At 40.1% G+C, this 21,437-nt stretch overlaps 1 protein-coding gene across 7 annotated transcripts in view; it reads left to right on the plus strand.

Annotated features, from left to right (window-relative positions):
• TAF2 (TATA-box binding protein associated factor 2) overlaps positions 1–21,437 on the plus strand; it is a 75,403-nt gene that overhangs the window by 39,943 nt on the left and 14,023 nt on the right. For 2 of the 7 annotated variants that reach the window (XM_042809039.1, XM_042809038.1), the window contains exons 23-24: positions 1,992–2,221; positions 4,786–4,893. In XM_042809039.1, coding sequence (XP_042664973.1) covers positions 1,992–2,221; positions 4,786–4,893 — 338 coding nt within the window. The other 5 variants (XR_006167168.1, XM_042809041.1, XM_042809042.1 and 2 more) reach the window with 5 other exon arrangements.

The following is a 21,437-nucleotide window of genomic DNA, read 5'->3' on the forward strand; positions in this document are numbered from 1 at the left end:
ACAAGAGAGGGTATCATTTGCATGGATAATTTATTAGAGATTTTTAGAAGTGTATTGTGAACCTCAAGCTTAATTTGCTTTCTGTGATTAGGAAAGGTGCTAATGAGATAAGGTTTTACATCTTTACCATTGACCTGTTTTCCATTACTGAAGCAGTTTTATCCAGACCTGACAAACTGCCCGTTAACATCTGTTACATTTCTACAGATTACATATAAACATTTATATAGGTTTTTTAGGTCATTGAAGGCTGTCTGTTCTCTGTGTATCATTATTTTGAGCATTTAAAAGTTCTCAGCAACGCTCCAGGAACTGAAGCCAGGAGACTACCAGTAGTTCAGTTTTGTAGGATTTGCCAAGTGTCAGGCACAGAAAATAAACAATTTTGATGTTCCCATCAGAGAGTTTGTTTTTCCTTTTTGAGAGAAGAGAGTGTGCAGTGTTTCTTACAACCATTACTTCTTTTCACAAGTAACAAACAGGGTATACATTCTTATTATGATCCCTGGGACTTAAACTACTTAAATTTCTATGTGTCGTGATGACATAATGTTTCAATTTATTTTCTGTAAGGCATAAGGTTGGCATTCCTGGGTGTCCAGAAAGGTAATGTCACCGTGAGACAAACTAGTAGCCAGGTTTAAAACTGCATGATTCTACAATCTTGAGTTGTTTTCATTTAAAGTGAGCAAGTACTAGAAAATTGACTCTGATATATGTAGTTTTTTTCTTCTGTGTGAAACAAAAATGGAGGTTGCAATTTCCAGTAATTGCTGAGAAATTCAGAAACCAATTTTATTTGATCTTAACTTTTCTGCTGGAAAAGGAGAGAGATACTGAATGGGAATTCATCACATTTTAAGATGTAGTTTTATATGTTGAGCTCATTATTTAATATTAAAACTGTTAGAATGGTTTTAACAGTAATACTTGTGAATGTGTCATTTTTTGGAGATTATTTTAATGTTAGAGATGTCCAAATTAATATTCTTGTCACTTTCTCCTTACCCAACTGCTCATGAAACTTAGGAGAATTTCTTGTACATGGGTGGCGTGTGTACAACTAAGCTTACTCAAAACACTGTTTACCCCCATGAAACTCAGTATATACAGTGATAGATCTTACAATTTTATTTTTTGATGTCTTGAACAGCCATATTAACATGGCAGTTGGCACATCTGTGTCTTGTTTACCAGATATACTTCTATTCCTGCTGTAGAACAGTATGTCCAATAAACTTGCAGTCAGTAAAGAGCTGGGCTGAGTTAGCACCAGGATCACTGTGTTTGCAGCATTGCACCAGATGTTACTTTCTGTTCTGATGGGTGCCAAACGTGCTTTGACTGTTTCTGCATGAAGATATAAAGGAGTACAGAGCTTGTTGTGAAAAATAAATCAATGAAGCAACGTATCTCCAATTTGAATACGAAATGAAGTATTGAGTATCCAGTGAAGTAAATGACATAAAAGTCACTGTAGTCATTAGACATTAAAAAAGAAGTTCACATGTTGCTGGTTTGTGCTATCAGTGTGGTTTTCAGAGGTTACAAATCACTGTCATATTTAAATCTCTTTCTAAATGTCATGGAATGCATAGGCAATTGTGACCAAATTTAGTGGTGTGTGAGACTATGGTTTGTTTTTTTTTAAAAAAAACAACTATTTAATTGTCCAATAGTAAAACTTAAGAAGAAACTTTAAAAATAAAAGCATTATGTTCTTCTTTATTTTATTGAAAACACTTAGTTTTCCAGCTAAATATTGAATCTTGCCATACTAAACACATTCAGGTTATAGCTTAGTGCTTTATTTAAAACAGCATCTAGCAAATGAATTTGAATAAACACAGAGGCAGGAGTAATGAGGGAGGCGTGCTTTAGGCCCAGAAGATGTACATACTTTGTTGGATTCAAGTTGCTTTAAACTGTCTTCCTTGTGGCATGGGAGAAGAGTGTGCCTCATGTTAACAGTGATCTCTTCTGGATTTTAGGAACTTCCCATGACTGGAGATTGCGGTGTGGTGCTGTAGATCTCTATTTCACACTTTTTGGCCTCAGCAGACCTTCGTGTTTACCACTGCCAGAGCTTGGACTTGTTCTTAATCTGAAAGAAAAGAAGGCTGTGCTTAATCCAACGATTATCCCTGAATCAGTGGCAAATAATCAGGAACCTGTGAATGCTGCTAACAATCACGGGCAGCCAGTAGTATTTCAGAGCACCGTAAGCACAAACTGTCTGCATACGTCTCATTCAGCTGGCTTTAAGTCAATGCATTGGTTTCTGATGTCATTTTGTATTGTGCTCAAGCTGTCTTTGCACCTTGGTGTTCTTTATTCCTTCCACTTAAAAAGCTTGCACATTCCATACCTCCTTTGAATTAACTGTTTTGCATGTAGTACGCAAACTTCTTGGTTTTTTCACCTTTCATTTGTATTCTTTATAGAACTGTATTTTTCCTGTATTGTTTATGAGACATGAAGTGTTCACAGAAATGTTTGATGCTGTTATGAAATTTTTTTAATTAGACTAAGACTATTGCTTATAGGCAGGTTGTACAGTTCTTCCAAACAAAAGCTATTATCAGTAATTCTATTACATCTTAAAATACACAGATACACCTCTTTTTAAACAACTTCAAGAGATAGAAAGTTGGAACTTTCTATAATAGTTCTTCATTTAACACTTGGATCTGCCTGCTTAGTACTGTGCTCCGAAGGATTTGTAACAACTTCTGAAAAGTTGCATATATTCAGTTTGATATCTTACAGCCTTCTGAGGTTTCAGTCCTAACACTCATGATTTAACTGGAAAACGGATCTTACAGGCTGTTCAACTTGTCCATTTTTCCAGAATAGTTGCCACTGCTGTAAGACCAAGTCTTTTTGTAGGGCAAATTTGATTAGGAGAGAAAAATCCAATGTAAGTGGAAATAAGTAATTTTCTTAACAGTTTCAAATTTCTGTTTGAGAGAAACTGCTTAGGAGTAGATCCTGAAAAGAGCATGAACATGTGACTAGCACATTTGAAACTACTCTTTCCAGCCTTTTGAGTGGGATTTTTTACTATTGCTGTGTTCATAATTATCAGTCCCATAGTTCATGTCTACCATCACTTTTGTTCAGAAGTATATGGTGTGCAAATTATCATAGTACCATGCCAGATATTTCCAGTAGGGGGAGAAAATGATAATGGAGTCATATCCTTACAGCTACCCTGCTTATTTGTAGAACATATAATAAGTCTTAAGTTATTGCACAAACACATCAGAATTAAATAATGGGACATTTTGTTGCAGCTTTTACGTTGCAGTTCTTTAGGAGTCAGTTGGTCTTGATGGGGAAAAAAAAAAGTCCTCTCAGTGCTTCTTTGCCTTTCCTTCAGTACAGTTGTTACTGCACAATGAGCTGGATCAGGAGATGATCTGGTTGAAAAATACTTTATGAATAGGTTTTTCCTTAGTCCAGTTCGTCATGCATTTATGCAAATGCCCTTGGTGGCCCAGGACAGAGACTGTGAGAAGGGGAAAGAAGCTCCTTCTTTGAGTGTCACTGCTGGCTTAAACTGAAAACAGTGTTAGTATAAGCCTCATTCACACTTTGTCCCTTGTATCTTTTCCTTAGCTTCATCTCTAGTATCCAACTTTGCATAGATGATCGTATTAATGCACCTAGAATTGAGTTTCCTCATTGAAAAAGAACCAAGGATTAATGTAAAATAAAGACTGTCTCTTGCATCAGTCAAAGTTTACTCTGAAGTATTTCACAGCTGATATGTGTTGGCTTAAATAGCAAGGACGAAAAGAGGGAAATACCTATAAGAATTAACAGGTGATAGAATACATGAGACTAACTAGATCCCTCAAAGCAGTGTATTGTGTATGTTTTGAGGGCACAAATGAGTTAAAATCAGTGCTGACAGACTGTTTTGATCTTGAATGTGCTGGGAATCGTAAGAATTCCCCACTTCATAAAATTCAGTTTCAGTTGCTCAGAGCAAGAATTTTTGGGGTACCCTGTGTAAAACAGAGAAGAGCAGTTCAGCTGAACAGCCCATACTCTTTAGAGTCTATGATACGGCTTTTATTTAGCTTTTAGTGGGCTTTTGGAAATGCTTACTTCTACAGATACTTATTTTTAATTCCCTATTTTGTGGATTAGACTTGTTGGAACACCTGTCTCCTGTTCTAATGACTATATGTCTAACTAATTAGACTCTCCTGTTATTTTTATATTCCTCTGACTCTCGTTCTGTTGCTTATCCTAGCAGTAATTAACAAAACAGATTAATTTATTTTTAATAAATCAAAAAATAGCAGGTTATTATTACTTAATTCTGACTTGCATTCAACAAAGGAAGCATTAGTTTTTACAGCAAACGAGAAGAAGGTTTAGCAAAATCCCACGTGTAGATGAGAGGCTGTCACAGCTTTTCAGCAGAGATTTGGAATGAGGAGAGTCTACGAGGCACAGATTTATAGAAAGGCCATTCAGAAGCAGCGAATGTTGTTGCACACCAACAGTACCATGATTGTGAGAAGGGACAGAAAAGATGCCAATGCTAGATATGCAGAGGGAGCAGGAATAGAAGTAAAGAGAAACCATGTTTGTAGGAGAGGTTGGCACAAATCCATACAGGGTTTTAGAAAATACTTTTTGCCAGAACTACAGGGAAAACTTTGTTCAAATCACCCACTTACTCAGAAGTGCTTTCAGCTATCAGGTCTTTTTCAGGCTGAAACGTGGCTCTTGCTATCTTCTAATTTTGATCTTTTAATGCTGCTTCAGGAGGATGATCATCTTATTAAGGAAACAGCATCCAGCATTTCTGGTCATCAGCAGGGGGTGAAGAGGAAGGCTGATATGCCACTCGGGTCTCCATTGGAGCCAGGGCAAATACTAGAGAAGAATGAAGACAGTAAAGTCTCCTGCTGTAGCTGGCAGCCTGAGGCTTGGATGGATACACTCTTGGCTGGGTAAGGAGCTGGCTGGAGGGCCGGGCACAGAGAGTGGTGGTGAACGGAGCCAAATCCAGCTGGCGACCGGTCGTGAGTGGTGTTCCCCAGGGGTCAGTGCTGGGGCCTGTCCTCTTCAATATCTTTATTGATGACCTCGATGAGGGGCATGGAGTGCACCCTCAGTACATTCGCACATGACACCAGATGGGCTGGAAGTATGGATCTGCCTGGGGGTAGCGAGGCCCTACAGAGGGATCTGGACAGGCTGGAGAGCTGGGCTGAAGCCAATAGGATGAGTTTCAACAAGGCCAAATGCCGGGTCCTGCACTTGGGCCACAACAACCCCAGGCGACGCTGCCGGCTTGGGGCGGTGTGGCTGGAGGACTGCGTAGAGGAAATGGACCTGGGGGTATGGATGGATGCTGGGCTGAATATGAGCCGACAGTGTGCCCAGGTGGCCAAGAAGGCCAATGGCATCCTGGCTTGCATCAGAAACAGCGTTGCAAGCAGGAGCAGAGAGGTGATTGTTCCCCTATATTCAGCACTAGTGAGGCCGCACCTCGAGTACTGTGTCCAGTTTTGGGCCCCTCACTGCAAGAAAGATGTTGAGGCCCTGGAACGTGTTCAAAGGAGGGCAACAAAGCTGGTGAGGGGTCTGGAACACAGGCCATATGAGGAGAGGCTGAAGGAGCTGGGAATGTTCAGCCTGGAGAAGAGGAGGCTCAGGGGAGACCTCATTGCTCTCTATAACTTCCTGAAGGGAGGCTGCAGTGAGCTGGGGGTCGGCCTCTTCTCTCGTGTCATCAGTGATAGGACCAGGGGGAATGGCTTCAAGCTACGGCAGGGGAGATTCAGGCTGGACATGAGGACGTATTGCTTGTCAGAAAGGGTGGTCAGGCACTGGAATGGACTGCCCAGGGAGGTGGTGGAGTCACCGAGCCTGGGGGTGTTCAAGGAAAGACTGGATGTGGTGTTGAGGGACATGGTTTAGTGGGAGCTATTGGGAATAGGTGAATGGTTGGACTGGATGATCTTTTAGGTCTTTTCCAACCTTGGTGATTCTATGATTCTATGATTCTATGAAAGTCAAACTCAAAATCAGAGTAAGAAATGGAAATTCAACTTGCACAATATGCAGGGTATTCATATTCAGAATAACAGCGGTGGCTTCTACTGGCTTTCTTTAAAGCTGTGTTCAAACAAAAGACATGTTGTATATATGTGTACAATAGTTGTTACGCTTACTTTGGCAAAATCATTTCCCATCAGATATTTTATTGACTGGCAAGAACTGAAGTTGACAGTTAATGTTCTTGTTCGTACAGCTTCACAGTAAATTAGAAAGAAGGGTAGACATTGATGCTTTTTAATTTCATTGAATTTTTATTCCTTTGCAGTGGTAGATATCACCTCCTTTCCCTCTCACCCCCAGTTTATCTCAAAAATAAAAAAATTTAAATTCTGCATAGTGATACTCCTAAGGATTTATTATTAGCATCTACTTATTTCTTTCCCCAATATCTTAGTTCTCAAACTCTCAAGAAGAGGAGGAAATTGATATGGACACAGTTCATGACAGTCAAGCCTTTATTTAACATGAATAAATTTATTGTTAATTGATAATATAAAATTTTCAACTTAATCAGTTGTGGGCTTATTCTCATATATGTATTGTTGGTAGGTGATAAATGTTGGCTGAATTCAAGGAAGTGTGTAGAGAGTGCACAAGATATTTTTAGCTTCTAGCATGCTAGTAGATAACTATGTACATATGTACTTTCATACATACCTAAATAAGTGTGCATCAGCTTTATAAGAGTTAAAAAGCTTAGAAATTAATTAAATAAAAATGGGGATAGAACCCCATAAATTCTCAAGTGAAACTTTGCCACAGTTGTGATCTTGAAAAATAATAATGTTGATGTTTGTCCTTTGGAAAAAGTAACAGTCTTTTTTTCTTAACAACGTAATGACTTAGCTTAATTTCAGTAGTTGAAAAACTTGCAAGCCTCAGAGGGCTTTGTAAAGTTGAGAAGATGGCATCTACAAATATATCATTACTGCATCTTTTTGCTACTACTATTTCAGTAACTTTGTCATAACATATTTGACAAAACTACTTGTTAAAAATGCATTTCTTAAATACCTTAAGGCAGACTGAGCTTTGCTGACCAGCTTCTGCCTTCTTTCTTTGCCTGTCACAACTTACCAGTCAATGGCCTTTGTTTCTCAAAATCTTTTAACCGTGTTTATAAGTTCAGTTACCAGATGCAGCAGTGGAGCTGAGCTCAGGTCAACTGACTGTGTAACTAATCTTTCAAGATCTTGGGTAGTACACACCCCTCACTAAGTCTCATGACTTTCAGATTGCAAGTCTCTGCAGTGTGTAAAAGTTAGATGTCTGATCCTAGAAGTAGGTTGGAGAATATTTACCCTTCCACTTGTTTTTCTGTTTTTATTCAGTGATTGTCTAATGTAAAAGACACTAAAAAAACCCTAGCAGCAGCATCTGGAACATTAGTTCCTCAGTTCTCTGCGCTATGTCCTTAGCTGTGCTGGCAAGTGACCTCATCTGTATCCCCTGTGACCTGAGTGTTTCTGGCATTTTAGTGGCCTTATTTTAGAGAAGGGCTAATGGATGTTCCTGCATGATGTATCCTGCTGAGGCTGGTGCCTAGGGTACTGGCCAGGGATGTGGAAGCTGTAGGTTCATACTCCCTGTGGGCCTAGAACTTATGTTGTACTTCCTTGGCAGATGCTCTAGCCACTAAGGTTTGTTTTTTAATAAAAGGTAACTGCTGTCATTGCTCAGCTAACAAATTAAGTTCATATGGGGACATAAAACACAGGGAGGTCTAGTTTCTGGATTCCAGATGGCCTTTGGTTAATGTGTGCCTGCACAGCCAGTTCCACCAGGATGGATTTTCTGTTAGGTACGTGGAGTAGCAATGCTCACAATATTTTGCTTAAATCATAGCCATCCTAGTAGAGAAAAGGAGAATGTACTTCGTCATGAACTTAGGAGCATAATGCCACACAACCTTTGCTTTAAACCTCTCAGAGCTGCTTTGACTTTGTCCTTGGTGTTACAGACAATCATTACATTCTCTGTTACAGCAAAGAATGACATATCCAGGGCACTCAAGCGTGAAGCTGATCCACTGAGGATTAGTATTTATAACCCTTACATGATATTTTGCAACAGATTTACTAGACTTACTCTACGGGATATAAAGTCATAAACAAAACTCAGCCAAGTACTTCACAAATAGGACTTACGGGACCCTCTGTCAGCCAGCTTTGTGCTCCATAATTATTTCATATTAAGTTTGTGTTTTAATTCAGAATGGATTAGAAGTGGAATAACAGCCCATTCACTGCTGCATTTGTACACCTACAGCATATAGGAAAATCTACTTTGAGTGTCACTGACGTACCTTCTCACCTCTGCTGTTTAGGCATTCGGTGCACTGCAGTACATTCTCTCATCTAGGTAACAAATGAGACAAATGCTGATATTTTTTTTTCTTTTTTTTTCATTTTTAATGAAAGCATTACTTTGAAAAACTTCAGATTGATTTCTTTTGTGTGTGTGTGTGTGTTTGCTCATGCACTTACAAACAGTTCCACTACACATAACTCCTTGCTTCTAAAAGTTCACCTGTTTCTTATTCATAGCATTTTTTTTAGAAGCAGAAATGTATGAATTTCAGACTGAGTAAATAAAGACAGTTCAATGTTTAGGAAATATCATACTTGGGGGAAAGAATTTCAAACAGATGGGGAAAAATAAAAGCATACATAAATAAGTTAGAACACTTGTGTGTGAATGGTTTTACGGAGGAATCACAGATAGTGTTCCCCCAGGACCTTTGAACTGCTAATTGTTTGCAGGCACGACAAAGGATGGGGGTACACTTCAGTGAGTGGTTATTGTGAAACAGATTTATACAGGATCTTCTTACCAAATCTGTAAGATCCTGTAATCTGCCTCTGTGACTCTTAATTGGACAGCAGTGAGCAATTAGTCCATACTTAATTTTCATCTCACAGCTGTGGGTTATGTCCCCACATGTCACATGAAGTGTTAGGTCATCAGCCAAGCACAGCCCGCGAGGAGCAGCTGCAAGGAGGAAGCTCATGTTGGCTCTAAATGCAGCTGTATCTGTGTATTCTGTTTTTACTTTCCTCGTACTGCCCCTCCCTCTGAGTGATAATTTGGATTTGTTCAAGTTGATATAATCCCATAAAGCCAATAAAATATTATTTATATTTAAAAGCATTTTTTTCTGTGTGCTTCTGCACATGGACATTAAAATTTAAGGTACAGACCTGCTGCAAGGACAGTAAAAGCAGCCATGTACTATGACTCTTTCAGGATTACAGGTTTCAGTATTGTAATTACAACATCTTTGTTCATACACAAAGTGGTTTGAATTCTACTAAGGATAATAGAACTGTAGACTCTGATAGTTATATGGGAATCTGAGCATTTTGCAAGAAGTTATTAAACAAAATTGCATTTTTCAGACAGTGCACAACTCGTATTGATTGTTTTCACTGTACCAAAAACTTAATAGCTTCTTTTCAGCCTCTAAAACTGTGCAAGGTCAGATTTCTAAAACGAAAACAGATTCTTACTTGCTACTAAATCATCAAAAATAGTAGTAATGCTCCCTACCCTGTCTTAAGATAGAAGGATTTCAAGACCGGATTTCACATATGCAGTAGATTTAACACTGTATTTCAGGCTGTGAGGTGACTTGTTGTCCTGCATTGTTGACTTCTTTGAAATTAGATTAAAAGATATTCCTTCTATTTAATTCAGTATTTCACTCCTCTCAAAGTGCAACACTACTTGAGAAGGCATCCTGTCATTCAGAACTCACATCAGAAAAACCTTTTGACTATTCCATTTATCTACTTGGTGTTTTCCAGAATAATTGCACTTGAAATTTCCACTGCTAATCTTGCAGATCACTGCTTGACCTTGTAGATGTTCATGTAACTTTGAACATGTGTAAGCCACAGTCATACACACTGACTGCTTATCATAGGTCTGAAGTTTCAGGAAGTAATGATTTGGCTGGGTTCAGTTGTTTCTGGTATGATTTGAATAGAATAAATACTGCTGTGAAAGCGTAGAGAGAAACTAGTGATTACATTTAAACAGCAGGCATGAGCCTATGGTGCGAATCACTGCATATTAAGTACAGTAGTTACCAGAAATTGAGGCTGAACCATACAAAAAGTCATTCTCTGCTGCTCAGCCAAGTATCAAAGTTAGCTGTAAGAATACTGTTACCTCAGAATTTAGACACTGGTCCGTGGCTTCCTGGCCAAGAGGGTCGCCTAAACATTGGAATTACAGGCAAGTATGTCAGCAGACTTCCTTTGCTTGAATGGAAAGAACAACACTGACAGTGATGGATTTTTGCTATGCTTTTTAGGGAGGAGAAGTTGTTTTAACTCTTCTGTTAGACTGCCCTTCAATGGCTTAAAATATTAACATAGTATCTGTTTGATAGTATCTAATATAGGTATGTTGACTGTACTGCTCAAAATATAACTGCTTCCCAACTGGTAACTTGTAAGTTTGAAGGTTCTGTAGCTAATTTTGCCTCACTGAAATAGCATGTGGTTAATTCTGTGCTTCACAAAAAAAGGTGTTTTCAAGGGCTTTATCCTAAAGTGCATGCATGAAAGCAGCTTTAATACAAATATAAACCTTGCAGAGAAAGAAGATGGATTAAGGCTAAATTTTAAAGTGAGCTGAGTTGACACACTGATTTAAGTACATGTTTTCTTTTGCAAATTTTCTAGAAGATTAGAGTAAACATGGTAAAATATCACCAGAGTCAACCTATTGTTTTAATGTAAAGACAAAGCAATATGGTTTTTAAAGTCAAAAGAGGAAGCTAGGTAAACAGTCATCAGTTGCAAAGATATGTTATATGGGCTTGTTTTTTAGTACTTCAGCAGAGGCATCCTTTTTTGTTATAAATCTAGTGAAAAATTGCATGAAGTCAAATGAATCTGTAAATTGAAAGTAGTTAAAGTTTTTATATCAGAACCAAATTAACTGATTTGTTTAGCACAACCTCAGAAGATATTTCTGTCACTAGACCTCTCCTCACCTGAACTCTCAGCTTTACAGTACGATCCTTAAAAGAGCACTTTACCAAACACAGTGGGTAACTTTTTTTTCCAGAGATGCATGGTTTGAAAATCGCGCTTCTTCAGGCAGAGTGCTTCAACCCAGAAACTTGGGGTTGCTTATATTCAGTGATTTCTCAGTATGCACTTCATTGATGATTCAGGAGATACATAAACTAGGTATGAAATTGAAAAATGTGTTGGGTGTTTCCAGGGCAATCCTAGAATGAAAAGTAGAAATAAGGAGAAACGTCTTTTCAAAGTCTTTTCAAATAGTTTTCAAAGTCTTTTCAGCATTTTTAGTCTTAGCCCTTTAGAAAAAAACATTGGTCAGAGCTGCAATCCGACTGCTAGGCAGAGAGTGCATGATTTTTCTCATTAGGAAGCTTTCTTTGGGTTCTGGGAGAGACATATTAAGTGTTAGCATACTTGTGTTGATGTCACCTTCTTCCCAAAGGTGGTCGGTGTCAGGTTCTGGAACACCAGGCTGTCCTCAGCTGGAACACTGGACCCATGGGCATTACCCTTTGCTGTGATTTGTGAAGTTAATTTCTTCTTTGGTGACATTTGAATAAATCAGGGTGCCAATTGGATCATTTTTAACAAGTGTCCATTTGGAAAACTCATACTTAAGCCAGAAGTTTTAAATAGACTGTAAATGCAAAGAAACACAGACTGTAAGTCTGTGGTGTCCCACCCTCTTCACACACAATCAGAAATATAGGAGAGGCCACTTGGAAGATCTCATGTAAGTTTGTTGCCTTGTTCAAGTCTCAAGTTATATTTTACCAAATCATAAAGGTCCAATATAAAACAATACAGCTAAAAAACTACCCAGTGGCATTGTTCATGCACTGGTGATTCTTGAAAAAAACAAGCAAAACAAACAAACAAAACAAAACAATGAAGAAAACAACTTTGCCCTACATAGTTGATGGACAGGATATTCTAATTATCTGACAGCAGATTTTTATTTGTGACAGAAAATATTGCTTAAAGCTTATCAAGATCTAAAACCTTTTCATCCTAAAACTAAAGCATGAGATCTGTTTTTATATTTCATTCTCCCTCACAGTATCTCCAGCATGCGTATCGTTCCATGACAAGGTGTACACAAAGGTTCTGATCTCTTCCCCTATGGGATGGTAATCCTGTCTGTCTAATTTTAAACAACTACCAAGCTCCCTGGAACACCAAAAGCCAATAATTACATTGGAATATCTACATTCAAAACAGGAGGAGATCAACAAGTGGACAGGCACGTGTACGTGCATTCTTTTCCAAGGAGTGCTACTAACCACTTCAAAAATGAGCTCCTGGGCTTGTCCTCTCCTATTATTTGAGAAAGGCTGGTTCCCGTCCCACTGCCTGTGCCAGGAGGAAGTGGGTTCCCTGCAAGAGGAGGGAATTCTTTGTCTCCTTACAGCAATCTCAGTCCTGGTGACATGAGAGTGGTTTTAATGCCCTTAGAAGCAACTCTGTTTAGCCTTGTTTTCCTACTTGGAAAGGAAGTACTGTGCAAGTGTAATGCTAGTCTCATCACAAGGTGAATTTGACAGGTACAAAAGCGTAAAATCTTTTGTAGAGTGTTTTCTTGGCAATAGAGTTGGCAGTCTGTATGCATCGATTCTGAGCCATCTCCCAGGATCAGTATACTGGTATCCATGTGTATCAAGGCCGCCCAGGGAGGTGATGGAGTCACTGTCCCTGGAGGTGTTTAAGGGGAGATGTAGAACTTAGGGACCTGGTTTAGAGGGCAGTATTGGTGGTAGATGGATGTTTGAACTAGGTGATCTTAGAGGTCTTCTCCAATATCTATTGGATTCTATTTGGTTCCTGATTCCAAAGCACACTTTAAAAACAAGAAGATATTTTCCAGGTAGCTTACATTTTTATATTTAAAAAATAAAGGAAGCACGGGAGATTTTGGATCTCATTGGCATCACGGAAGAAAATGTGTGTGATCTTCTTATTTGCTCAGTAGAAGTAGATTTCTGCAATGGATTTTTTTCATATTGACAGTTGTACCATATTACCATTATTGATTGTTTCCTTAAGTGTCAGTAGTCCTGGAGCTGCAGTTGGATCAGAATTCTCTTCTTGCTGAAGATCTTCCTGCCTTTCCGTTTCCAGGAATTCATCTCCCCCTCTTCAGTCAGTGACTTACAGTGACTTACTCTTCTGTTGTATGTAATCTCCAAGTTGCTGCACTTAATAATATTTTACATAACAGCTTGAAATACAAATTTTTTATAACCTTGCTGAAATAAGCTACAGTACACTAATGTGGACTGTATCTTAGCAGGGCTGGTAGTGCAGGAAACAGCAGGAAACCTGTATTGGTATCAGTGCAGCAGTGTTAACTGGCAGCGCAGAGTGAGAGCGGTGCCCAGGTCGCTGCCCCACGCTTTGTGGCACTGGAGGGTGGTGTGGGGATATTTCCATTTCGCAGCCTGGGCGAGCTTCCCCCCCTTCTTGTTCTTCTTCTCTGAGCCAGATGGAGACGCATTTGGTTTCTCTTTTAGCCATGTTACTTTTGCGAGGAGAATAATATGAGCAGGAAAAGCTATTGGCCGCAGTGAGAGAAGAAAGCCCTGCTTTGCCAGAGGAAACCACATAAAAGCGTGCGTGTGTGTGTTTGGGGGGAGGGTGCAGCGAGGGATGATGCCTGGAGCTTCTTGCACTCGGAGCTGCGATTTGTGAGTGAAACATGATGAAATCACCCCCTGGACAAATCACACGAGCCTGTCAACCTCACCAGGTGGGATTACTTGTAGCTAATAGCCCGAACTCCCAGAGCAAGCAGAGCTCTGCTCTCACTATGAAGCAAAAGGGACGGTACCGTATGGGCTTTTCAAGAATCCTCTAGTATGGCTAAGAAGGGCTGCTTCCACTTCCACCAGGTGGGGAAGGAAAAGAGCATGTTTGCTTTTAAAGGAGGAGTAACCCGTCTCTCCTGAATAAGGTCCTACAAAAAGGAGCGTTTCAGCTTCAGAAAGAGATGTTTTATTCATAAACCCCTTCTGGTTTGTGCGACTCTAAAAGGGTGACTCTGTCAGCTGCTGTGCCAGTGATGGGAACTGCAGTGCTGGGAAGCTCGAATGTACAGGGACCATCTCTGCCCCTTTAATCCTAATGCTCTTGGCTTGGAAGTCTGGGGATTTGCACCGTCTGATCACTCTACTGTTTTGCTTTTGCAGGTTATATCTTTATTTGCTTTTGCCTTTGGAGTAAATGTCTGCATGGGATTTACAACAAATCGCTTTAGGAGATCTGAAGAATGGGATGAGGGCCCAATCTCAGGTACAGTAACGGGCGTAAATTGTGGATCGCAATGTCCTTGTGTTGTGTGCAGTGGTTAGAAGCCATTCCTACTCTGAAACAGTAGTTTGCTTGTTCCTTTTACCTCTAGAATATAATGAAGAAATAACTCACTGAGCCTGAGTCAGTTGACCTTTGGGACTCACCTATAGGTCTCTTATTTACTTAAACTTTTGCTCTGTGTGCATGCGACTATGGAAAATCTAGCCTATTTTAGGATAGAGCACCATCAGTCTTGCAGAGATCGGTTTCCTTAGCTGCTTCATCTCTCCCGTGCTGTTTTGTGCTCTGTACAGTTTCCCCTTTAGATCTAAAAGAAACAGCCCTATCAGTTTAACAGTGCCAGTTTACTTTTGGTAACTACTGAAGCAATTTCTCTAATTTTGAGTAACACTTTCAAGAATGTGCTTCTGAGGAAAGCTTTGGGGATTTCTGTGGCGTCTGAAGTCATGATAGCTTGTGAACAGTAGAAGGCAGACATCTGACAGTGGTGAGGCTGAGCAGGTGCTACCTGCACCCAGCAGATGTGCTGTCTAGAGGAGGAGAGCGACAATGTGCCATAGAAGGGACTGTTTGTGTTTGGAAGCACTACAGGGTTTTGTGAGCTCAGGCATCATTTGAGTGGAAATATATATACAATGGAAAACTAGCGTTTTTCTTAACAAAACCTAAAATAGATGTAGAGTTGAGTTGTGTCTCTGTTCCTTCTTTTGGGAGGAGAAAGGGAACCTGTGGTTCTTAGGGCTGGGTAATATAACTGAAGTGAAAGGGTTTCATTTCCAGTACCCGTCTGTAATGATAGCCTGTGAATTTTCATTGTAAATTTGTTTATGGTGGCCTGAGTTTGTTGTGTTCCTGGTGAAGAATATTGTGATCTCCTTTCCCCTTCTATCACAGAAACCAGTCAGGCTGCTGATCACTGAGCAAAGGTATTTTAGGTAACTAGAAAGATAGTGGCAGTTACTTTTGGTATTTATATCACAGTTAAACAAATTTGCTCATAAATCAAATTTCTTTCTAATTTAATCTCTAGTTTGTAGAGCATTTGGGTAATGTGTGTAACAGTGATGCGAAGGATTTACATTTTATACTTGCAACACCTGACTGCTTTGCTTTCACTGGTGGCTGTCTAGGTTTCAGGCAGAGATGCCTTGCCTTGAAGTCCCAAAGGTCTGATACTGGGAATCAACTGCAGCTCATCAGCGCCAACTCTGCTGAGCACACCAGCACCATTCAGCGCTGCCAGGGCTAGGAACAGCAGCTGTGTGCTGTTTCCAGTAGCAGGAAGGTTAGCTCAGTATCCCAGGAGAACAGCAAGCGATACAGGATATCTCCCAAAAAGGCTTAATATAAAAATAACCCAAGTAAGGGTTATTTTGGGGCAGTCTGTTTAGGATTTCACATATGGTTGGGATTGGACCTGAACCTGGCGTTGACATCGTCTAGTCTAAGTGTCAACAATGGAAGACAAAAGGTAATGGAGGGTTTTGTCCCTTGTGTGTTTGGGCAGCCTCGTTACTTTTATTGCAGTAAAAACTGGAAGGTGATAACAAAGACAAAATTATTGCCACATGAGTCTGGAAGAGAAAGTAAACTCTTATGATGGAGAGGTGCATTTTTAACAAAATAAAAACACTATGATCAAGTAAGCTATTTAGATTCTTGCAGTTGTATGACTTCCAGTTGTACTTCATCAGAAGCCCAGCGTTAGGAAATGTTCAGAATGAAAGGTAGCCATAAATTCTTTCTCAACTCTAGTCTGCCTTGGCTTATTCATTTCCAAATTTGTTGGTGTTCAGAATTAATTGTTTTGTATTGACTCTCTTTACCAACCATTGCCACATATTACCAAGTTTTGAATTCTCTAGGAGCATGCCATGATTGTAGGCAAACTTCAGTTCTCATCTAGTGTAGAACTGCTCTGTAAGTCAAATCCAACATCTGTTTTTTTTTCCATAGCCCATTATACATAGTACATGCATGCCATAGAAGTACCATAGTGCCTATAAATGTTTTCTTGGTCTCATTTTATAGTGTATACATAGTGTATAGATCTCTCTCTAATATATATAAAAGACAATCATTAGATGGTTTGGTTTTTTTTTTGAGTTTAGTTGGACAAAAAAGAATGCTTGAAAGGGATATGGAAAGCTCTATCTATTAGGAAAGAAGAGCAGGACCTTCATGTGCGAGGTTCCTTTGCCTGTTGCATGGAGGCAAATGTCAGTGTAGAATTTACAGACAGATGCAGGAATTTTAAAAGAAAATCTGAAACTGCATAAGTTTGTTCTGTACAAGGGCTTGTGTCAGTATGAAAATGCTGACCATGAATGGGGCTCCTGATGATATATTTTCAAACTATTCTGCATGCACCGGTAGTTGTGCCATGGCATTGTGCACGACCTGAAAATCATGGTCTGGCTGCAAAGTTGAGGTCAGGCATGGTAAACAAAGGAATGATCTTAATGTGTAATATATAACGTATACAGAGATCAGGGAGTTAAGCCACATCTAGTTTTGTATTGCTACATGGAAAGTGTTTTACATTGACTCATGCTTTGTATTTGCTATGGAATTTGGGAAAATTTGGCACACCGCTAATAGAGAGGATGCCAAAAGATCTGGAAAAAATGACAAATGAAGTAGCTAGGCTAAGCCATCCTCATGTGAAATGGAAACCCTAATTACAGTCGCAGAAGATGGAGCTAGAAGGAAGCTTGACATAGCTTTACATATCTCTGTAGACATTATCCCAAGACATGGGCAGTTATTCCTGAAGTGCTGCTCACAGATCTTGGTCTAACCTGTTCTTCAAATCTCCGAGATCTGAGATTGCACAGCTTCTGTTAACAATTTGTTGCAGTGGTTTCCTGATAAGTGAGCTGCCCTTTACAATAGCTAGGCATTCCTTTAGATAAATTGATGCTGTTACTTCTATAATCGGCAGTCAGGTTTACACCTTCTTCTTCCTAAATCTATGTTAGTGTGTGTCTCTTTGCCCTCTGAAATGGTGTCCTTCTCATTCCTTTGAAATGAAGAGAGCAAGGCCAGTGTAACTACAGTAGAGTGATGGTTTTGGTGGAAGGGGAAAGGGCGATGGATGTCATCTACCTGCACTTCTGCGAAGCCTTTGACACGGTCCCTCACCACATCCTTCTCTGTAACTTGGAGAGGTGTAGATTTGAAGGATGGACTGTTTGATAGATTAGGAATTGGTTAGCTGGACACAGCCAAAGGATTGTGATTAATGGTTCTGTGTCAGGGTGGAGACCGATCACAAACAGTGTCCTTCAGGAGTTGGTCTTGGGACTGGTGCTCTTCAACATCTTCATCAGGTATTTGTGCAAACTGGGGGAAGATTCGCTTGAGATCAGCCCTGCGGAGAAGAACTTGGGGGTCCTGGTGGACAGGAAGCTGGACACGAGCCAGCAGTGTGAGCTTGCAGCCCTGAAGGCCAACTGTGTTCTGGGCTGCATTAAAAAAGGGGTGGCCAGCAGGGAGAGGGAGGTGATTGTCCCCCTCTACTCAGCTCTTACGAGGCCCCATCTGGAGTACTGCGACCAGGCACTGGTTACACGCTGGAACAGGTTGCCCAAGAGGTTGTGGATGCCCCATCCCTGGAGACATTTAAGGCCAGGCTGGATGTGGCTCTGGGCAGCCTGATCTGGTGGTTGGCAACTCTGCACACAGCAGGGGGTTGAAACTAAATGATCTTCGTGGTCCTTTTCAATCCAGGCCATTCTATGATTCTATGACACTACATAGTCTGTCGTTGTATGTAATACCTTTGAGTCCAGATTTGCAGTTTATTCAATCTGTGATTATACGAGTATGTTACCTATCTTCCAAAAGGAATGTAACAGGAGAGGTTAAATAACAGAACCATTCTTTAGTAACATATATTCAGGAGCATTTAGCACAAAGCAGCTGTCATTAATAGGGACTAATACTTCATATCTCTGAAAATCCGAGTGTTTACATGCTTTGAAACAATTCTCACGTGATTAATTTCTGGCAGAGACTTGTGGCCTTTTTGTGTGACCAAAGAAAACACTGGTCTGTGTATTGCCAGCACAGATAAACCACTTTTAGCTCCAAGGAGGTCCAGGTGACCAAAATATTGAGTGGAAGTTAATTATTCTTCTGGGTCCCTTCCAACTCAGGATTTTCTATGATTTTTTTATTTTACCTTTACCAGCCTGCAGATGAATGTGCCTTCCTGCTATTGTGATCCATGATGACAGCTGTTGTCATCCCAGCCTCCCACTGTAACCTTGCTGAAGGATTGATCTGCTGCCCAGTTTGTTCCTTGAAGTGATTAATGCTGGTGTCCAACCTGCGTTGTTACCAGTGCCACAAGAAAAATAGTGGATCACTAGTGCTGGTGATGGCAGCCGATGGGACATATATCACCTCTAACCTTCCTCTCCATCTTCTTTTCTATCCATCCTCTTTTCTATCTTCTAATGCTAAAAGTGTTGGAATAGTACCATTGTGTTTGGAAATAGTTTTTTTTTTTTTTCTCAGTTTATGTGGAGACTAAACTTTCAACCATGTAAAAGAGTAGGGAAAAAATACATGAAAGATCAGAACATCTCTTTCCCAAAAGTGCCATTGCATCAGTTCTCTTAAAATCATACTGCTAACTATGCTGAGCTTTGCCAAAGTCGAAGCCAAAACATAGTCTAAAAGAAAAATACTTAATTTAATTGGTTCCTCAAAGTACCAGTGAAATTGTGAAATATTCCTTGGAACACTTCTGTTTTTAAGGAATAACATGAATGTGTCTCAGTTTATTTTATAAAATAGCATTACCCCAATAGAGCAGCACACAACTGTCCTGCTTTATACAACATACTATGCTTTATAATGTGCTGCTACATAGGAATCTTTGGTAGGAAAAATGTGTGAGATAATAAGTTTTGAGAAAATAGCTGGGAAGCACACATCAGCTCTGACAATAAGGGCCACAGCTAGTAGATTATTGAAGTCTAATGCATTATTCATGGTTTCAGACTATCCATCTTCCATTTAGTTTTACACATCAAATACATTGACTTCTTATATATTTCAGTCTTTTGTTTAGATATTATAATTTAACGCTCTGCAGAAGCCCATCAAAAAGCCTTGCTTTACTTGCTTCTCCATTAATTTATAGAGCATCTTATGGTTTTCACCCATGCTTGACATTGATTTGGCACCTTCTAGTATAGCAGACCAAGTCCTGCTGACTGCGTGTAGATTAATTGCAGTTCTTTCCTATGTGAACTGCCCAGCCAACCATGAAAATGTCACTTGGTTTTTGAAAAGTAAGGCCTGCTTCTAAGGAATAGCTGCAGCTCCTGGAATTGGGCCTTGCAGATATTAATACATTTCTGCTAATGATCTCTTGATTGTTATAGGTAAAGCCAGGTCCATTTCTATACGGAATGTTATCACAGCATGCTGCTTCCTCTTTTTTTCCCCCCCAAAAAGCTGCCTTCTTGCAATTTCTAAAAATTTTTAAATTATTTTTTTGTTCTGCAAGCAACCCTTCTCCTTTCCCTGCTCCCTTCCCTTCCTTCAGCAGGCAGCCGAGGTTTCACTCATCCATGTGGCTTGGGGCTGAGTCACCTGTCCCACTGCTACTGGCCTGACAGATGTTGCCCTGTTTTTTGTTCCACACAGTCCTGTCAGATTCCCCCTGGATCAGTACCTCTGGCTCCTGCAAAAACAGATGCTTTGAACTTCAAGAGGCAGAGCCTCCTGGCTGCCGCTGTGACAACCTGTGCAAGAGCTACAACAGCTGCTGCTTCGACTTTGATGAGTTGTGCTTAAAGACAGGTAGGATGGGTATCCTGCCCTGCGTTGGTGGGGGCTGATGATGCCTGGCTTATGTGAATGGTTGGGACTGGCTGCTATAATCCAGCACTCCCTGCCATAATCCGGGTCTTCTTCTGCTCCTCTTGCTGACTGGGCTTGTCTTGATCCAAAATGCAGCCCACGTATCCTTGCTGGGAGTGGTAGGGATATGCATCTATTGCTGCTGAACTTCTGCCATAGTTTCTGCAGAAAAAGGCAGGGTACTGCTTGTACTATCTGAAAAGGAGATATTTTGATACTCATTCACGAACAATAATTGGTATTCAGGCACCAGTTGTCCTTCCAGATTACAGTGTAGAGATAGTAAAGATGGGAGGTTGGTCTCTCAGTGTCAACCATCCTTTTTTCTCCAAAGTGATAACTTAATAACTGAGCAGTTCATGCTTGCTTTTGGATTGTTCATTGCATTTATTTGTGAAAGTACCTTGGAAGCTGGGAGTGCTAAAGCAGTGCAGGTCTGTTCAGAGGTGACAGGCTGGATTTGTTACCATTGCTCCAGACTCTAATTTCCAGATGTCAGGACAAATACAGCACACCGGTAAAGACGTTTACCTTCTATTCATTAGACCCCAGGGAATGGAAATACAGCTCTACATTCACTTTCTTTTTTCAGGACTCACAGGAGAGGGGAACTTCAAAGAGTGTTATGAGTGATGTTTTGTTTCTTAACATAGTGCCTCTGAATTATTAGTGGTACTCATCTCTTTGAGTGTTGGCTTAGTGGTCAGAGTTGACACAGGTGCCTTTCTACTTTTGCCATTAAATGTTTCCTTGCTTTATCAAGGAATTACACTTACGAAGCAAATAAGAGAAGTCTAATGACTAAAATTATCACTGCTCATGGATGGGAGATGTTTGAGAGTACTTCCTCAATTCTGTTTATTATGATATCATTTCGATAGCTTGGTACCAAGACATTGTAAGCTAATCCATGAAAAAAATCATTTGATTCCAGGCCAAGAAATTCCAAACTTAAAGCTAAGACTGTTTTGTCCCAGTGAAAATGACTGAAGAATATGAGGATCTGAAAACTTTCAGTGCATTGCACGATGTTGCAGTTGCATAGGTAGGGGGTTATGTGGGCTATGGGTTATATGGGGTTATAGGGTTATATGGCTATGGGTTTTATGGGGTTATAGGGTT

The sequence above is a fragment of the Centrocercus urophasianus genome, unplaced genomic scaffold (genome assembly GCF_019232065.1).
Source record: "Centrocercus urophasianus isolate 14NV4802_14NV808 unplaced genomic scaffold, USGS_Curo_1.0 seq_11, whole genome shotgun sequence".
Classification (NCBI taxonomy): Eukaryota; Metazoa; Chordata; class Aves; order Galliformes; family Phasianidae; genus Centrocercus; species Centrocercus urophasianus.